Below are 15,269 nucleotides of genomic sequence, written 5' to 3'. Positions count from 1 at the left end.
TGCAGCCTAGAAGACACAAATTTAACTAACAAGTTAAAAGTACATGAGTCAAAAATTAAAAAGCAGTAATATTCCAAGTAGAGGCTCTAATAGTGGCACAAATAACTTTCTTTGCATAAAGGCTCAGGAGAGGAGCATAAGCTTTTTAAAAAAGAAAAATGAATGTTTCCGTTTAAAAATCTGTCTCATCAGTTAGAAACAAAAGAAAAAAGCAACTCCGAAGTGTTTGTCCTTTAATGATTCTTTGGTAAAATTGCTCTTGGCCACACAGTGATTATGTATGGATCAGTAATCCTAGAACTCCCGTGTGGAATTTGGAGATTGATGACTTACTGTCTTCAGGAGTTTGATTCTTGATATTTATGAAGAAATATGTAGTTTCTAAGTTTCGTGCCATAATCGAGATATCTGGATGAGGACCAGAAACTGTTAGGGCTCCTTGCTGTTGTTGGATACCGTTGAAAGGCAGACCCTTGCCCTGTCCTGCGCTTTCCTCACCAGCTCTGATTTGTTCCAACCTATCATTACGGTCACTGGGCCACAACGTCTTGCTGGGAGTCTTTCTGTCTTTCACTGATTCACAACCTTTGCCAGCATGGTATCTTCTTCTGAGGACTGACGCCTCTTAACAACATGCCCACAGGGTACGAGGCACATTTTTGCCATGTTGACTCTAAGGAGTGCCGGCTATGTGAGACACTCAGCCCTCTCCTCCAACACCACAGCTCAAAGGCATTAACTCTTTTTCTGTCATCCTTGGTCTTTAACCACTCTTCAGATGCATAGGAAGAAATGGAAAAGACCTGCTCAAGCTGATGTCTTTACTCTTTAGCACTCTGGAGGGTCCTTGATAGCAGACGTTCCCTTTGCAACATATCTTTTGATTTCTTTTATTTCTTTATTTAATTTTTATTTTTTTTTTATTTCTGTTATCCTGAGTGTTGCTCCTAGATACAAGTAAAAGGAAATCCTTGACAGCTTTGATCTTTTCTCTATCACAGCGTTACCTGTTGGTTCAGTGGTGAGGATTTTTATTTTCTTGGTTTTGAGATGTAACCCATATTGAAGGCTGCAGTCCTTGATCTTCCTGGAGACCGTGCTTCAAGCAGGGCTCTGTCCTCTGAGTAATGCAGGTTCTTGAAGAATCCTCCTTCAATCCTGATGCCGCTTTACTCTTCATATAGTCCAGCCTTTCAAATGATTTGCTCAGCATATAGATTGAATAGGTATGGAGAAAGAATACAACCCGGAGGCAACACTCTCTCAAATTTTGTGCCATCGAGGTGATTATACTCCAAGGAAGGAGGTTGCCTCTCTCTTCCGCATGGGGCTGCTGGTGGATTCAGGCTGCCTGAGAGGCGACACCTCTGGATTAGCAGTGCTTCGTGTGGACTCCTCTCCCGACTCCCAAGATGTCCTTCTCCCATGCGGCAGCTGGGGATGCCAACTCTGTGCTTTTGGGGTTGAAGGTTCTGTTTCCTTCACATCATTATCAGCTCTTGCTCTTATCGCTGTTATCTCTCTTTTTCATTATAATCATCCCTGTGGTATCTCATTACGATTTTCTTTTCATTTCACCAGGGAAGCTCTGGTGGCCTAGTATATGGAGAGTTGTACTGCCAACCCAAAGGGAGGTGGTTTGAATCCACCTGCTGCTCCATGGGAGAACGATGGACAGTCTTCTCTCCTGTGATTTACAGTCTCTGAAACCTGCCAGAGGGTCAGCTTCTATAAGTTTATTCTGACTTCACAGCAGTGGCTTTTACGAATTGACCAGTGAAGGGGGCCTGGGAGCTTAGAGCATTACTCGCTGAGCTGTTAATCGAAAGATCCGCGGCTTGGGTTGTGGGGAGGGAGGTGAGGCAGGCTGTTTCTGGAGGAATTTGCAGCCTCAGAAGCCCAGTGGAGGGTCCTGCTCAGCCGTGAGTTGGAAGCAATTTGACAGAGTGGATGTGACTGTGAGTTTCAGGGTTTCATTTCTGATGGCTGGTGGTGGTGGACGTCCATTCCCATGCTTCTTGGCCATTTTAATCTTCTTTGCATCTTAATTATTGGTAACGCCTTCCTGCCCTGCAATTTGATTCTGTCATGACCAGTGAAGTGAAACAGGAACAGACCTCAGAGTTTTACAATTTGGCAGATTTGTTGCAGTAGCTAGAATGGAAACGTTCCAGGTTGAAGCCCTGAAGTGTGAGCCTAGGAAGGGCATCGTGAGCACTTTAGGAGGCTGATGCACGAGCGTGGATGTTGATCGGGCTGGAGGAGGTCAGCAGACATTCAGAGCGGCAGCCTCAGCCGCCGTCTTTGAGCAGGGACAGCACTGCTTCCAGCTGCGCTTGACATCTGAGCACAGGTTTGGCTGCTCTCAAGTGTGTGCGCAGCTCTTCTTTTATAAGGGAGAGGTTACATTTCTCACAAAGCTTTTGGCCTGTAATGTTAAAATCTTCCCATTCTGGCTGTCTTTCTGATTCACCATAATTCTAAAAACTTTAGTCTGTTCTAGTGAAGCTTCCTCAGCCATGACTGAACCAATTTGAAATCCAGACAGATTCTTAAAGACAAAGCTAGAAATAAATGTCATTGCTGCCCAGAGACTGCCCCCCCGGTTGAGTAAATGTCCCTTTAGTGTTGAGTTATAAGGTTCTTTACTTGTGCTGTGCGCACGTCTCTCTCAGACATATAATTTGAAAATATTCTTCCATTCATCAGTGTCTTGTTTATTGCTGTTATTATGTGCCATCAGGCGTCTAGCGACTCACATCGATCCTGTGCACATTAGCTCTGAAACCTGCCCTATCCTGAGCCAAAGACTGAATAAAATCTTATAAAAAGTATCTGAATATCTAAAATTATATATCTACTTTATTATTATTTTTTTCTACTAGTTTATTTACAAATTTTGAATACAAATTTGAACAAATTCTTTCCGTTTCCTTCACCCCCCCCCACATCAAATTGTACAATGCAGTGGTTAATCCCCCCCTTCCCCCTGCACATCCGCATCCATCGGCTTCCAGCCTCTCCCACCCCTTGGATCGTTATACTCATTCTACAGTAACAGTTTTATGCAATACTACTTTATTATCATTGTTGTTGTGTACCAACTGTTGCGTCAGAACTGACCCAAAGCTGACCCTCTGGCATTTTCAGAGGCAGTTAATGACACAGGGAGGAGGGGGGTTGGGGAGATTACCCATCTTTCTCCTGTGGAGCAGCTGGTGGGATTATTATTATATATTAGAATTTATGTCCGTTTTCATTTCCCAGCCTTCAACTCTAAAAAGATATTAAAATCTATTGATACATTTTTCATTTTTTTACCATCTTTAAAGTCAACTTTTTGATTATTAAGGTCTGTCAATCTAACAGGACAAATTAAGAAAACATGACATACTATATCTTGTTTAAAAATTAATATTTGTTTTTCTGATTTTTTAGATGGAGAAAGTAGAAGCCGATCTGAGTAGATCTAAGTCTCTTCGTGAGAAACAGTCAAAAGACTTTCTCTGGCAGTTGGATGACGTCAAAAAACGATATGAACAGCAGGTTGGTCTTCCATTTTGATGATGCCATTTTAAAAATACACCCATGCGCACTGTTTTTAAAAATCTCTTTATATTATTAAAATCACTGTCTATTGACATTTTTTAAGAAGTCACATTACTAGCGCCTTTGAAGTACTAAGCAACCATGTTTTTTTCATTTCAATAAAACCCAGGGGTAGTCTACCTCAGTAGTCTTTGAATCTGAAAGTTTAATGGAAGTGTTTAATCGCTGTGGCCCTTGAATTCTGCACGTCTTGTCAGAGCGCTGGTTTGAGTCGTCTGTTTATTTTACAAAGAGCATTTAGTACCATCTGCCTCCTTACAGGCGAGCAGTGAGTAAGACAGACAAGTCTTCCTCTCTCACGGAGCTTACATTTCAGTGGACAGCTCGACCACAAATGGAAGAATGAAATCATAGATGATTTATGAGGATGTGAAGAAGGCCTGTTATGAACTTTGCAGGCTAGAGGAGGTAAAGGAATGAAGTACCAGCAGTAGGTGGTCAGGAAAGCCCTCTGAGCAGGGGCCATGTCTACCAGCAGTTCTAGAAAACGGAAGGAAGCCCCTTGTGAAATCTCTGGGCGAATAGTGTTATTCCAGGTAGAGGGAACAGCAAGTTCAAAGGCTGAGGTGAGAGAAAACTGAGAGTGTCTCAGAATGAAAATCAGACTCAGGAGGTTTCTTTCACGCTCATGCCGTGTGTCTTTTGAGAGTTCGCCATGGTTCGGCTCCATACTGGGCTCCTTGAGTCAGGTTTCCTAGTGTTGGATCCAGCCTCTCTGGACCACCGACAGGAATGGAAGAGGAATTCTGTTAAAACATGTTAGGTTCTCCTGGAGAGCAGCACTGTAAACAACCACTCATCTTTCATTGGCCAAACCAAGTCTCACCAGTGTCACCAGACTTTCTGAGATGGGATCGCAGAGAAGAACATCAAGTAGGAGTGAACGTAAAACAGTCTGTCACGCATGTGATGATTGTTGTTGTTGTTGTTGTTGTTTTATGCCATTGAGTTGCCTGCGACTCATAGTTACCCTATGTACAACAGCCCTAAACTCTGCTCTGTCCTGTGCCAATCTCAACCATTTCTGACACACCTACCCCCATTACCCCAGTCACTGAATCAATCCATCTCATTGAGGGTCTTTCCCTCCTGTGCTGTCCCTCCACCTTCCCAAGTATGACGTCCCTCTCCAAGGACCTGTGCCTCCTTGCAATATGTCCAAAGTATGTCAGACGAAGCTTCAGAATCCTTCAAGCTTCAGAATCCTTGCCTCCAAGGAGCAGCCCGACTTCACCCTCTCTAGGGCAAATCTGTTTGTTTTCCTAGCAGTCCATGGTATATTCAATACTCTACTCCAATACTACAGCTCAAAGGAATCAATTCTCTTTCTATCCTCCCTAGTCATTGTCCAGCTCTCTGATGCATAGCAAGTGATTGCAAAGACCATGGCCTGTATCAGGCACACTTTAGTCTCCAGACTAACATCTTTGCACTTCAGCACTTTAGAGAGATCTCTAACCACACACTTTTCCATCACAATACATCTTTTCATTTCCTGGCTGCTGGTGCCAAGAGTGTTGACTATGGATCTAAGCAGACCAAAACTGTGAACAGTCTCAATCTCTTCACCATCCATTATGATGCTGCCAATTGGCTCAGTGGTGAGAATTTTTGTCTTCTTGATATTGAGTCTCAAGACTGAAGAGTGCTTTCCCTGACCTTCCACAGCAAGTGCTTTAGGTCCTCCTCAGTTTCAGCAAGCAGGGTTGATGATTCTTCCTCCAATCCTGATGCCATACTTCTCCTCATAGAGCCCAGCCTTCTGGATATCCTGTTCTGCATAACGATTGCGATGATTAGAAAAGGTAAATGTGGAGACATTGAACATCATTCTAAATGCAGTCTTCATCAGGCAGCACAGATGTGCTCACACTGAGCACAAACAGTCTCCTTGATGAGCAGTTGTAACTAGTCGATGTGATTGGCTGCCGCTAACCCGGCAGAACAGTGTGTAGTAACAGCACAGAGCATGTGTGTCACCTGAGACGAGGTGTAGACGTGGGAATAGGAGAACAGGAAGGAAGGAGAAACGTGGGCAAGGTCGGGAACACGGAGCGGAATGAATATCCAGCTACATTTGTTTGGAAGTGTGTCTCCAAAACTCTCTTCTTTCTTTTTTTTCAAATGCTCGACTTAGAAATCTGTCAAATTGTTTAGAAATTGTTGTCAGCAGAGTACTCAATGCAATAAGAGAGATTGAATAATCTAATATTACTAATAGAATCCACGTGCTGCTACAAGTTTTTTTTCATCGAAAAGACACAGATGATACAAATGTAGGATAGAGCAGGAATTAACAAAAATAGGCAAGGATCTCCCAAGTTATTGGAGATTTTGGTCTTTTTTGTTCTTTCTACATCTAAGTGGCTGTTCATTACAATCAGTACTGGCACTGCAGACACCAGGCAGTAACTCAACTAGCGGAAGATGAAGTCAGGAGTATGGTGAGTGAGTGCGTTATGTATCAGTGCCATGGTATGAAAACACTTTATGCTATCTTTTTTTTTTTTTGACTGGTATTCTATTACGTGAAATCATATCCTTCCCACCACTCCACAGATTAAGATTTTCACTGTGTTAAAAAAAAAAAGCCAACTTTTAGGCTACCACCACCATCACCTCCACAACAAAAGATTTTCACTGTGAGAAGTTCATCCTGAAAGATGATAGGTGCATAGCAGTGCTTCTAGTAAGCCCCGTGGATTTACCAAACATGAAGCTGATTGAAAGCTCAACTCATGTTCTTCTTTGAGCAGGGTAGCCAGCCTGGTAGTAAGGACAGAGAAATAGGTGCCGTGAAACTGGACGTCATTGAGGCACCTGACAACAGCCTTTGTGAAGGCAGTCAGGAAAAATAAGGTTTGGGTATTAGTAGGTTTAGGTGGTTAAGGGACGGTTCAAAGGACCGTATCTGAATGGTTCGTGTCAACCCAGAGTGTTGTTTCTAAGTGTCTGTCACTGAATGATGAGATAGAAGTCATTTTCTGCTGGCTTAGAGCTCACAGTAGTTAATGTCTAGGATAAGGGAATTCATTTTCTGAAGATTTAAACTGGCTGAAATTAAGAAGATTACATTTATTAGTATTGACTATAAAATTCTGTGCTTTGGGTTAGCAAATCAGCTGTCAAAGTGTGGGAGTCGAGAGTGGTAAGGTAGGCAGACAGAAAGAGGTGCCTGGGACAATGAGACAAGGGACCTGTGCCATGGAGTGCAGGACACTGTTTGCACATCAGGTCATGAAAAAGAATTCCGTCCCAGCCACCACACTTTAAGTAGGTCACTGACAGACCCAAGTTTCTTCAAAGGAGAGTTCCCAAATTAGAAGGGTCTGGAACTTTGTCATACAGGGATTCTTTTAAAGGAATCAAGATACTTGGCCAAGAGAAGGCAAGTCTGAGGGAAATTTCCTTCAAGGTCTGGCATGCAGGAAATGCTCCACTCAGTCTGTGTGATGATAGGCAGAAGGGCAGCAGTTGTTGGGGTTGTGAGAGGGGGTAGATCGTGCTGGGTTTCTTCGTGTTGTGTACAGAGTCACTTTGGTTGGAACCAGCTTACCAGCCCCTAACAGCAGCAGCTCTGGGCTGGGCACTCTTCTCCCTATTTCACACGTATCCATCTATTTCTCGTCAGCAATCTTGTGAGGGGTGGATAGTTAGTAAAACCAGAAGCACGCCCACTTAAGTCGCTGGTCTGAGGTCCCAGAGAGTTCGTATGTGGAAGAACCTGGACTTGAACCGAAGCCATGCTCTCGCCTTGCATTTGGATGGTTTCCACCTGGAGCTGGCCAGCAATTAGGCCTGAATGTAGATGGTCCTGTGAGGAGTTCAAGTTGTTTCAAGTACATCGGCCCTCAGGAGTTAGTTAAATGGGGGTTGTTTATCCTTGGTAATATAGGCTTCTCACCTCGAGGTTGTTGCAGTGTGTGGGGTGTGTGGTGGAGCCACACTGTACACTTGGCAGGCTTCCCTTCTGCAAGATTCCCTTCCAGATTCAGGGTTCTGTGACTTCCTGTTTGTCCAACATGTCGTCTCTCAGGAGACAAGTCCTCTCTGCTTCTGCCACTGACATTTCCTTCCATCTTACTGGTCTAGCTGGATTTCCTCCTTCCACGTCTTCTGCTTCCTTCTCAGGTGCCATCCAGGTGTCAGACTGACAATTTTTCTATTCTTTTGCCTTCATTTTATGAAAAATCTAAAACTTTAAAAGTTGTAATTAAAGCATTTTCTATTGGCAGAGGGCTGTGTAGCTGTTAACTCTTGCTTCTCATGCCAGGATCGGCACTTCCTGGGCTGGGAACCCAGCACCTGAATTTGTGAAGCTGCATGTCTGTTTCCTGGAGCATTGGATTCACCTAATGATACTATAGGAAAGCAAAACAATTTCACTGCTGAGTTAACCCTTCAACTACCGCAAACATAGACTTTACTGTTTTGTAAAACACAGACTTCTCATGAAGTTTTAAGAGAAACGAAGACATTTCAGAGAAAATTCCAATTTGCAGAGGCTGCTTCAGGCTAGGCCCCCAGGCCCTCTGGTGGGAGAACGATTCTTTTTTGTGTCTGCCAAGGGTACTTTGTGGCCAAGTTTTAGAAGCACTTGCACACCTAATCCACCCACTTTAAAATGAACATCCAGAGTAAATGAGTGACTTGTGTCTTGTGGGCCTCAGTTTCCTTATTCTGAGCCCCTCCCATATAGAAAGCATCATGCTAGGAAGCGTTATGACGTTTAAAAAAGCAGAGTGGTAGGGGGAAGCAAAGTGGTATTTTAAAATATCACAGCCAGAAAGCAGGCATAAAGTGTGCAGATGTGGAAGACAAACATCAAACACATGGAATAAATACTCACACAAATATCCTGTGAAGTCCAAGCTTTCATCAAGATTTCCTGCTTCTTTCCTGTATAACCCATTGGAACAAAAAGACAATCCTAATTGTCTTTTCACAAAAGTCATTCAAGTTGGAAACAAACAACAAACCAAGCAGGCGAGGATTTCCTGAACGATGGGAATGTTTTTGGCAATCCCATCATATCATTCTTTAATCTTGTATTTTATATCATCTCTTTTCACTACAAAGCTTTGAAAGGGAAATGTACTTAAGCAGATAAACAAGTGGTCAAAATTTCCAGGAAGAATAAATGCGTATTGTCCGTTCTAAGAAAAACAAAACCAAACCCCAAACTGGAGAGCCAACTCATTGCAAATATTTTGGTACAAAACATCAGTAGTAAAATTAACATGGAAATCATATGAGAGAAACAGATGGGGAATTTATGTGCAGACTGATTGGAATATTTAAAAAGCAGATAGCTGGCAATTCCTAATATTTCCCTTTTGAAATAGTTTTATTATCTAGATTTTTAGATAACACAATCTAAAAGCATAGGCTTATTTTTATTTAGGCTTACTGGTCTATACACTGGAGAATGAATAAAGTTGACAGAAGCTGTGGTGTTGGAGAAGTGCACTGGACATCCCATGGATGGCCAAGAGAACAAACACATATGTCTTGGAGAGGGTGCTGCCAGAGTGCTCTTTGGAAGCATGCATGATGAGGCTTCACTTCACATGCTCTGAGAATGTTCCTAGGAGGGGCTATTCCTTGGAGAGTGACAAGATGCTGGGAAGGGTGGAGGGTTGGTGAAGGAGAGGAAGACACCTGACCAGGTAGATTGACATGGTGACTGCTGCAATGGGCTCTAGTGTGTCAGGATGTGTGAAGATGGCACAGGACAGGACAGGGTTCAGATTTGTTATTTATAGGCTTTCTGGGTATTCAGTGGCACTTAACACTAAGTGTCTACACTGGATGAGTCCAAAAGAAAGCAAAGGGTGAGGAAACAGAAGATACTAACACCAGTTCCCAAGAAGGTAGAGGTAACTGTATGGGTGGGAGCCATGCGATGCCCAGGAGAGGAGGGACAGGTTGCTCTGTGAGGAGGAAGGGGAGTTGTAGATTGTTGGGTAGGCATTAAGGTCATGGACAGGAGAGCTTATGGAAGTGAAAATGGTTTGAAGTGATTTCATTAATAGCAAGTGTGATCTGACAAGGGTTGAAAAACATGCTAAAATTTCTTTCACTATTGAGGTTCCAGATGAGGTAAATGACTATGAAGTTATGCTTATTCCCCAAATCTCTTGAGTTTTCGTATAATTAATTGTTTTCTAAGCACCTTTATGCTTTATTATTTGTCTGCTGTGCTACTCTTTTGAAAGTTTCTTGGTGGTGCTGTAGTTAATGTGCTTCTACTACCCAGAAATTTGGATGTTCACCAAGAGGCAGCTAAAAAAAAAAGATCTGCTATCTTCTACTAGAAACCAGCTATTAAAGACCTTATGAAGCACAGTTCTGTTCAGATACACATGGAGTTTCCATGATGCTGAATCAATTCAAAGGCAACTGAGATGTTGCTGCTGCTCTCTTTCTTGTTTTCATTAACTTTGCTGTTATTTATGGTTTCCAACTCATCGGTGCCAACTCAGTTTGTTGCCATTGAGTCTGAATCTGTATCTGACCATGTAGTGAGGTTTTATAGGCTGTAAATCACATAGAAGGAGACTGCTCATCTTTCTTCTTCAGAGCAGCTGGTGGATTTGAACTGCCTACTTCTGGATTGGCAGCACAACTCCTCACCCACTAGGCTACCAGACCTTCCTTGCCTTGTTGTTGTTAGGTCCCAACTCAAAGCAGCACTACGTACAACAGAGAGAAACACTACCTGGCCTGCGCCATCTTCACAGTCCTTTCTGTGTTTCAGCCTATTGCAGCCACTCTGTCGGTCAGTCCATATTATTGAAGATCTTTCTCTTTGTTTCTTTTCTTTTTATTATTTTTTTTATATGTACTAACAAATCAGATCCAACTGGTACAGGAAGAGTTTGCCCCTCCCTCTCCAGCAGAGCGTCTGGGCCAGGATTCGAACTGCATGTCTCTGGGATTGCGCTCTTTGTTCCTGACACTGCTTTAACAAGCTTGATGTCCTTCTCCAGGGACTGATTCCTCCTGGTAACGTGTCCAAAGAATGTGAGACGAAGGCTCAGCCTCCTCCCGGGTAAGGAACATTCTGGCTGAGCTTCTTCCAGGGCGGATTTGTTCATTCTCCTGTCAGGCCACAGTAGATTCCGTATTCTTCTGCAACTCTGAATCCCTGAACATCTCTTCTTTTTGTGATCTTCCATGTTCATTGTCCAGTTTTCACATGCATATGAAGGAGATGAAAATGTCGTAGTTTTACTAAAGCACAATTAAGACCTCTCTCCTCCAGGAAGAAGGATCAATAGTTGGAAAACATGGACTTGGTGACAGAAATGAGGCTGGACATAAAATGATAGAATTCTGCACAATCAAGGATTTATTCATAGCAAATACTTCTTATAAGAAACATAAACACAGACTAGACCCATGGATTTCACCTGATGGTATGCACAGGCATCAGACTGATTACATATGTGGAAGAAATCATTGGAGAAGTTCAATATTAGTAGTGAAAATTAGACCAAGTGCTGATTGCGGAACAAACCATCAGCTACTCATATGCAAGTTGAAATTAAAGCTAAAGAAGGTCAGATCAGATCCACAGGAATCAAAATTTGACCTTGAGTCCATCCCACTTGAATTTAAAAACCAATTCAGGAACAGGTTGGAGGCCTTAAACACTAATGAACGAAGAACAGATGAGCTGTGGGAGGATAATTAAGAGTTTCATCCACGAAGAATGCCAAAGGTCATTACAAAGTTAGAAGAAGAAAAGACCAGAATGGATGTCAGAAGAGACTTTGAATCTTGCACTAGAGTGCTGAGAAGTCAAAGCAGAGGGAAGAAATTAAGAAGGAGCTGAATGGATAACATTGTGAAGAATGGAATTCCAGAACACTTAATTTGCTCTTGCAGAACCTGGGCATAGGCCATGATGCAATTATTTGAACAGAACAAGGAGATAGTTCATGGTTTAAAATCAAGAAGGGTGTGTGTACTTACCTAATTTGTATATGGAGCAAATAATCAGAGAAGCTAGGCTACACAAAGAAGAAACAGCGTCACAGTAGAAGGAGGAGTTGTCGCAACCAGAGATGTAACAACACTGCTTGCTGAGAACAAAGGAAGCTTTGAAGCACTGGCTCATAAAGATAAAAAAGGACAGAGCTTTCTGTGTGGATTACACCTCACTGTAAAGAAATCAGAACATCTTAAACATGACCAGTAAACAGCATAATGATAAGAACAGAAAGGATTTCATTTTGTTTGGATCCACAATCAAAGCCTGTGGAAGAAACAGTAGTCAAGAGATAAAACATGTTGTGTAAAATAAAGTGTTTAAAGAGCAAAGATGTCACCAAATCGTGGCATTTTTAGTAGTCTCATATGCCTATGACAGCTGTATAAGGAATCAGGAAGGCTGAAGAATTGATGTCTTAGAGCTGTGATAGTGAAGAATTTGTCCCAAGTCTGTCTTGAAAATGTAATCAGGATGCTCTTTGAAATGAGGAGAGGGTGACCTCATGTCACTTAAAGACATATTGTTGGGGGGGGGGTAAGGGTGGGTGCTGGAGAAATAAATCCAGACCTTGCTCAAATGCATTTCAAAAAGCTCTCACTAGCTGATGGGTGGGTGGGAAATTCATTGGAGCAGAGGCAGGAGAGGAAACAGGGAGATTGACGAGGGGGCAATTGGTGAAGTCTGACAGGAGCAGGTGACTAGGGTGCGCGTCGGGTAGTAAGGACATGGTCAGATTTGGGATCTGTTTTGCACATTGAACTTCCCAGAAAAAAGAAAACGGAATGTGATGAAATAAAACACATAACTTTTCAACATGAATTTAGGAGAATGGTTACGGCAGACACGAGGAGCAAGCAGAAAGAGGGAAGAAGGTCCTAGGCCAGCGTTTAGAGATGAGGACTAGGCAGCTGATGTGGCTGAGAGAGACTGTGAAAGGCTAAGAGAGACTCCCTCAGCCAGTGAGGGAGACCGGAAAGAACATGGTCTCCCAGAAGCCAAGAGAAGAGTTTCTGAAAAGAGCCGCCAGTAACCGGTTGTTGTAGGCGCTCCCAAGAAAGGAAGTAAAATGTGGGCTGAGACCGAAGAAAGGAAGTAAAATGTGGACTGACACTGAAGAAAAGTCTGGTGAGGTAGTCGCCCCTGTGAAGGGCCAGTACTCATGGGAACAGAAGTCGGAATGAAATGGGTGGGGGATTTAAGAAGAGCCAGCACCCCTACTGAGGAACTTTGAAAGAAAGTGAGCAGAGCACTGGAGTGGTAGCTAAGTATGGAGTCGAGGGAAAGGCTCTTTTTACTTGCTTTTAATTCATTACTCTACAAAGCAGCTAAGAGGATCTTTTTTTTTAAATTAACATTAATGAAAGGTTACAGAGACTTTGGATTTACTTTCATTCATTGTTGCACTTTTCTCCCTGCCCACCCCTCCCCTGAATTTGTTCTTCTCTTAAGTAAAAGGTAAGTAAAAGAAAAATTCTTTCGTTGGTATACAATCCCTCCCCCTAAGTCCACTCTGCGATGCAGTCTTCATTCTGGACTCCAGTCATAACAAAAATACCTAATCACATATCCCTTTTAAACAGTTCTCTCATCTGTTTCAATGCAGTAGACATCATTTATCCCATCTTTCTCAGTCTCCCCCAACCTCTATATCAGTCCTCTTTTATAACAGTGGCATTATGCAGTATTATCTTTTTGTCACTGAGATATTTCACTCGGCATAATGTCCTCCAGGGTCACCCATTCTGTATAATATTCCGAGTTCCTTGTTTTTCAATGTAGCATACTATTCCATTGTGTGAATATACCAGAGTTTCTCTATCCATTCATTTGTTGATGGGCACTTGGCATGTTTCCAACTCTTTGTTATTGTGAACAAAGTCACAATAAACATGGGTGTGCATATATCTGCTTGGGTGGCAGTTATGGTCTCTTTGGGGTATATTCCCAGTAGTCAAATTGCTGGGTCAAATGGTATTTCTATTTGCAACTTTTTGAGAAAGCGCCACACTGCCTTCCATAGTGGTTGGACCATTTTGCAATCCCACCAACAGTGAATTAGGGTTCCAGTTTCTCCACAACCTCACCAGTATTTGCTGTTCTATTAAATTTTGCTATTCTTACTAGGATGAGATGATATCTCATAGTTGTTTTGATTTGCATCTCTCTTAGAGCTAGGGATTTTGAACATTTCTTCGTATGTTTGTTAGCCATCTGAATGTCTTCTTTGGTGAAGTGTCTGCTCATATCCTGTGCCCATTTTTCAATTGGGTTGTTAACCTTTATCTTCTTGGGGTGCTCGAGTATTTTATAAGTCCCTATCTGGCATGTCATTACTTAATATTTTTCCCAGTCCGTGGCTTCCATTTTTACCCTGTTGGAGAAGGTTTTGGATGTGCATAGACAGGAGAGCCTTTTAAAACCATGTTTGTTAATAAGGATTGGCCACCATAAGAGACATGTTGATAATGTAGAGTCGGTGTGACACTTGTAGGAGGGACACTCTTAATTTCAAGAGGCAATGGGATCCAGGCAGAGATGAGAGGAGTCGGCTTAAATGGCAGCCGGGACAGTTCTGTCAGGCAGCTCCACAGAGGCTGTTTGGTGCAGGTGGCCATTTGCTTGGTGAGGAAGATGAAGCAGTTACAATTTTTTCTAATTAGGCCTTTTTCTTACTGCTTCTAAATACTACATTGTCCCATTCAAAATGTTTGATGGATGGTTGTGAAACTGTGCTGGGCAAACTGTTAAGAGGACATGATGACACATCCCAAATATTACAAGAGTTTAGAACCTGGTTGATTTGATTGACCTTCTAAACTCCATACTAGTTGACAGATTCTGATGGCTTTTGTATTCAGTACACAATCTGCTTCAGTAATAGCCTAGATTAAGATAAAATGCAGATTTTTATCAAGAACTGAGTAGAATACATTTTGAATAACAAACCACAGGGATAAAAGATACAAAGTTACAACCTGTTTTCCCCCCAAGAACTTGGAGCCCCACCTAAAAGGGATATTAATGATTTCTTCAATTTCCGTGCATTGATTTGACGCCCCTTAAAGCCATGTTAACACCCTTAATAGCAAACCATGATAACACATCTCACATACTTTGGGCTTATTGCTTGACAAGAGCCATCGACCTTGGAAAGGTAGAGGGAAAGCAAAAGAGGGAAAGACCTTCAGTGAGGTGGATTGACACAATGACGGTAGCAGTGGTCTCAAGTGTGTCAGAAGTGAATGAGGATGGGGCAGGACAGAATGGGGTTCAGATCTGTTCATAGCATTGCTGTATTTATACTGGACTTGATGGCTTCTGAGAACAACAGGAAAACCATTATTTTTAAAGGGGGGAAATGTGATTCTTGATACATTATAAGCTTATTGGAATCCTACCTGAGCTTTGGCTGAATTCTAGAAGGTAGAAACACAAAAACCTGCTATTTTTTGCAAGATGTTAAAAAGTCCCTGGCAGTTTTTGTCCATTGTCTTGTGATGCTGTTTGCAAGTTCTGAAGTGGGAGAGACTGCAGAGGTGAAGGGCCTCCCTTGCAGGCCTCCCACACAGGCCTCCCTCGCAGGCCTCCCACGCAGGCCTCCCTCGCAGGCCTCCCTCGCAGGCCTCCCACGCAGGCCTCCCTCGCAGGCCTCCCTCGCAGG

General features: G+C 42.7%; 1 protein-coding gene across 1 annotated transcript in view; it reads left to right on the top strand.

The window, feature by feature from the left end:
• Positions 1–15,269, top strand: part of CEP112 (centrosomal protein 112kDa) — a 489,757-nt gene that overhangs the window by 186,012 nt on the left and 288,476 nt on the right. Inside the window, exon 20 of the mRNA XM_006886401.1 lies at positions 3,439–3,546. Coding sequence (XP_006886463.1) covers positions 3,439–3,546 — 108 coding nt within the window. The remainder of the gene's footprint in view (positions 1–3,438; positions 3,547–15,269) is intronic.

The sequence above is a fragment of the Elephantulus edwardii genome, unplaced genomic scaffold (assembly GCF_000299155.1).
Source record: "Elephantulus edwardii isolate Elephantulus edwardi_28Jun2011 unplaced genomic scaffold, EleEdw1.0 scaffold00048, whole genome shotgun sequence".
NCBI classification, from domain to species: domain Eukaryota; kingdom Metazoa; phylum Chordata; class Mammalia; order Macroscelidea; family Macroscelididae; genus Elephantulus; species Elephantulus edwardii.
The sequence above is the reverse complement of the archived record's forward strand: the minus strand, read 5'-3'. Positions and strand labels throughout refer to the sequence as shown.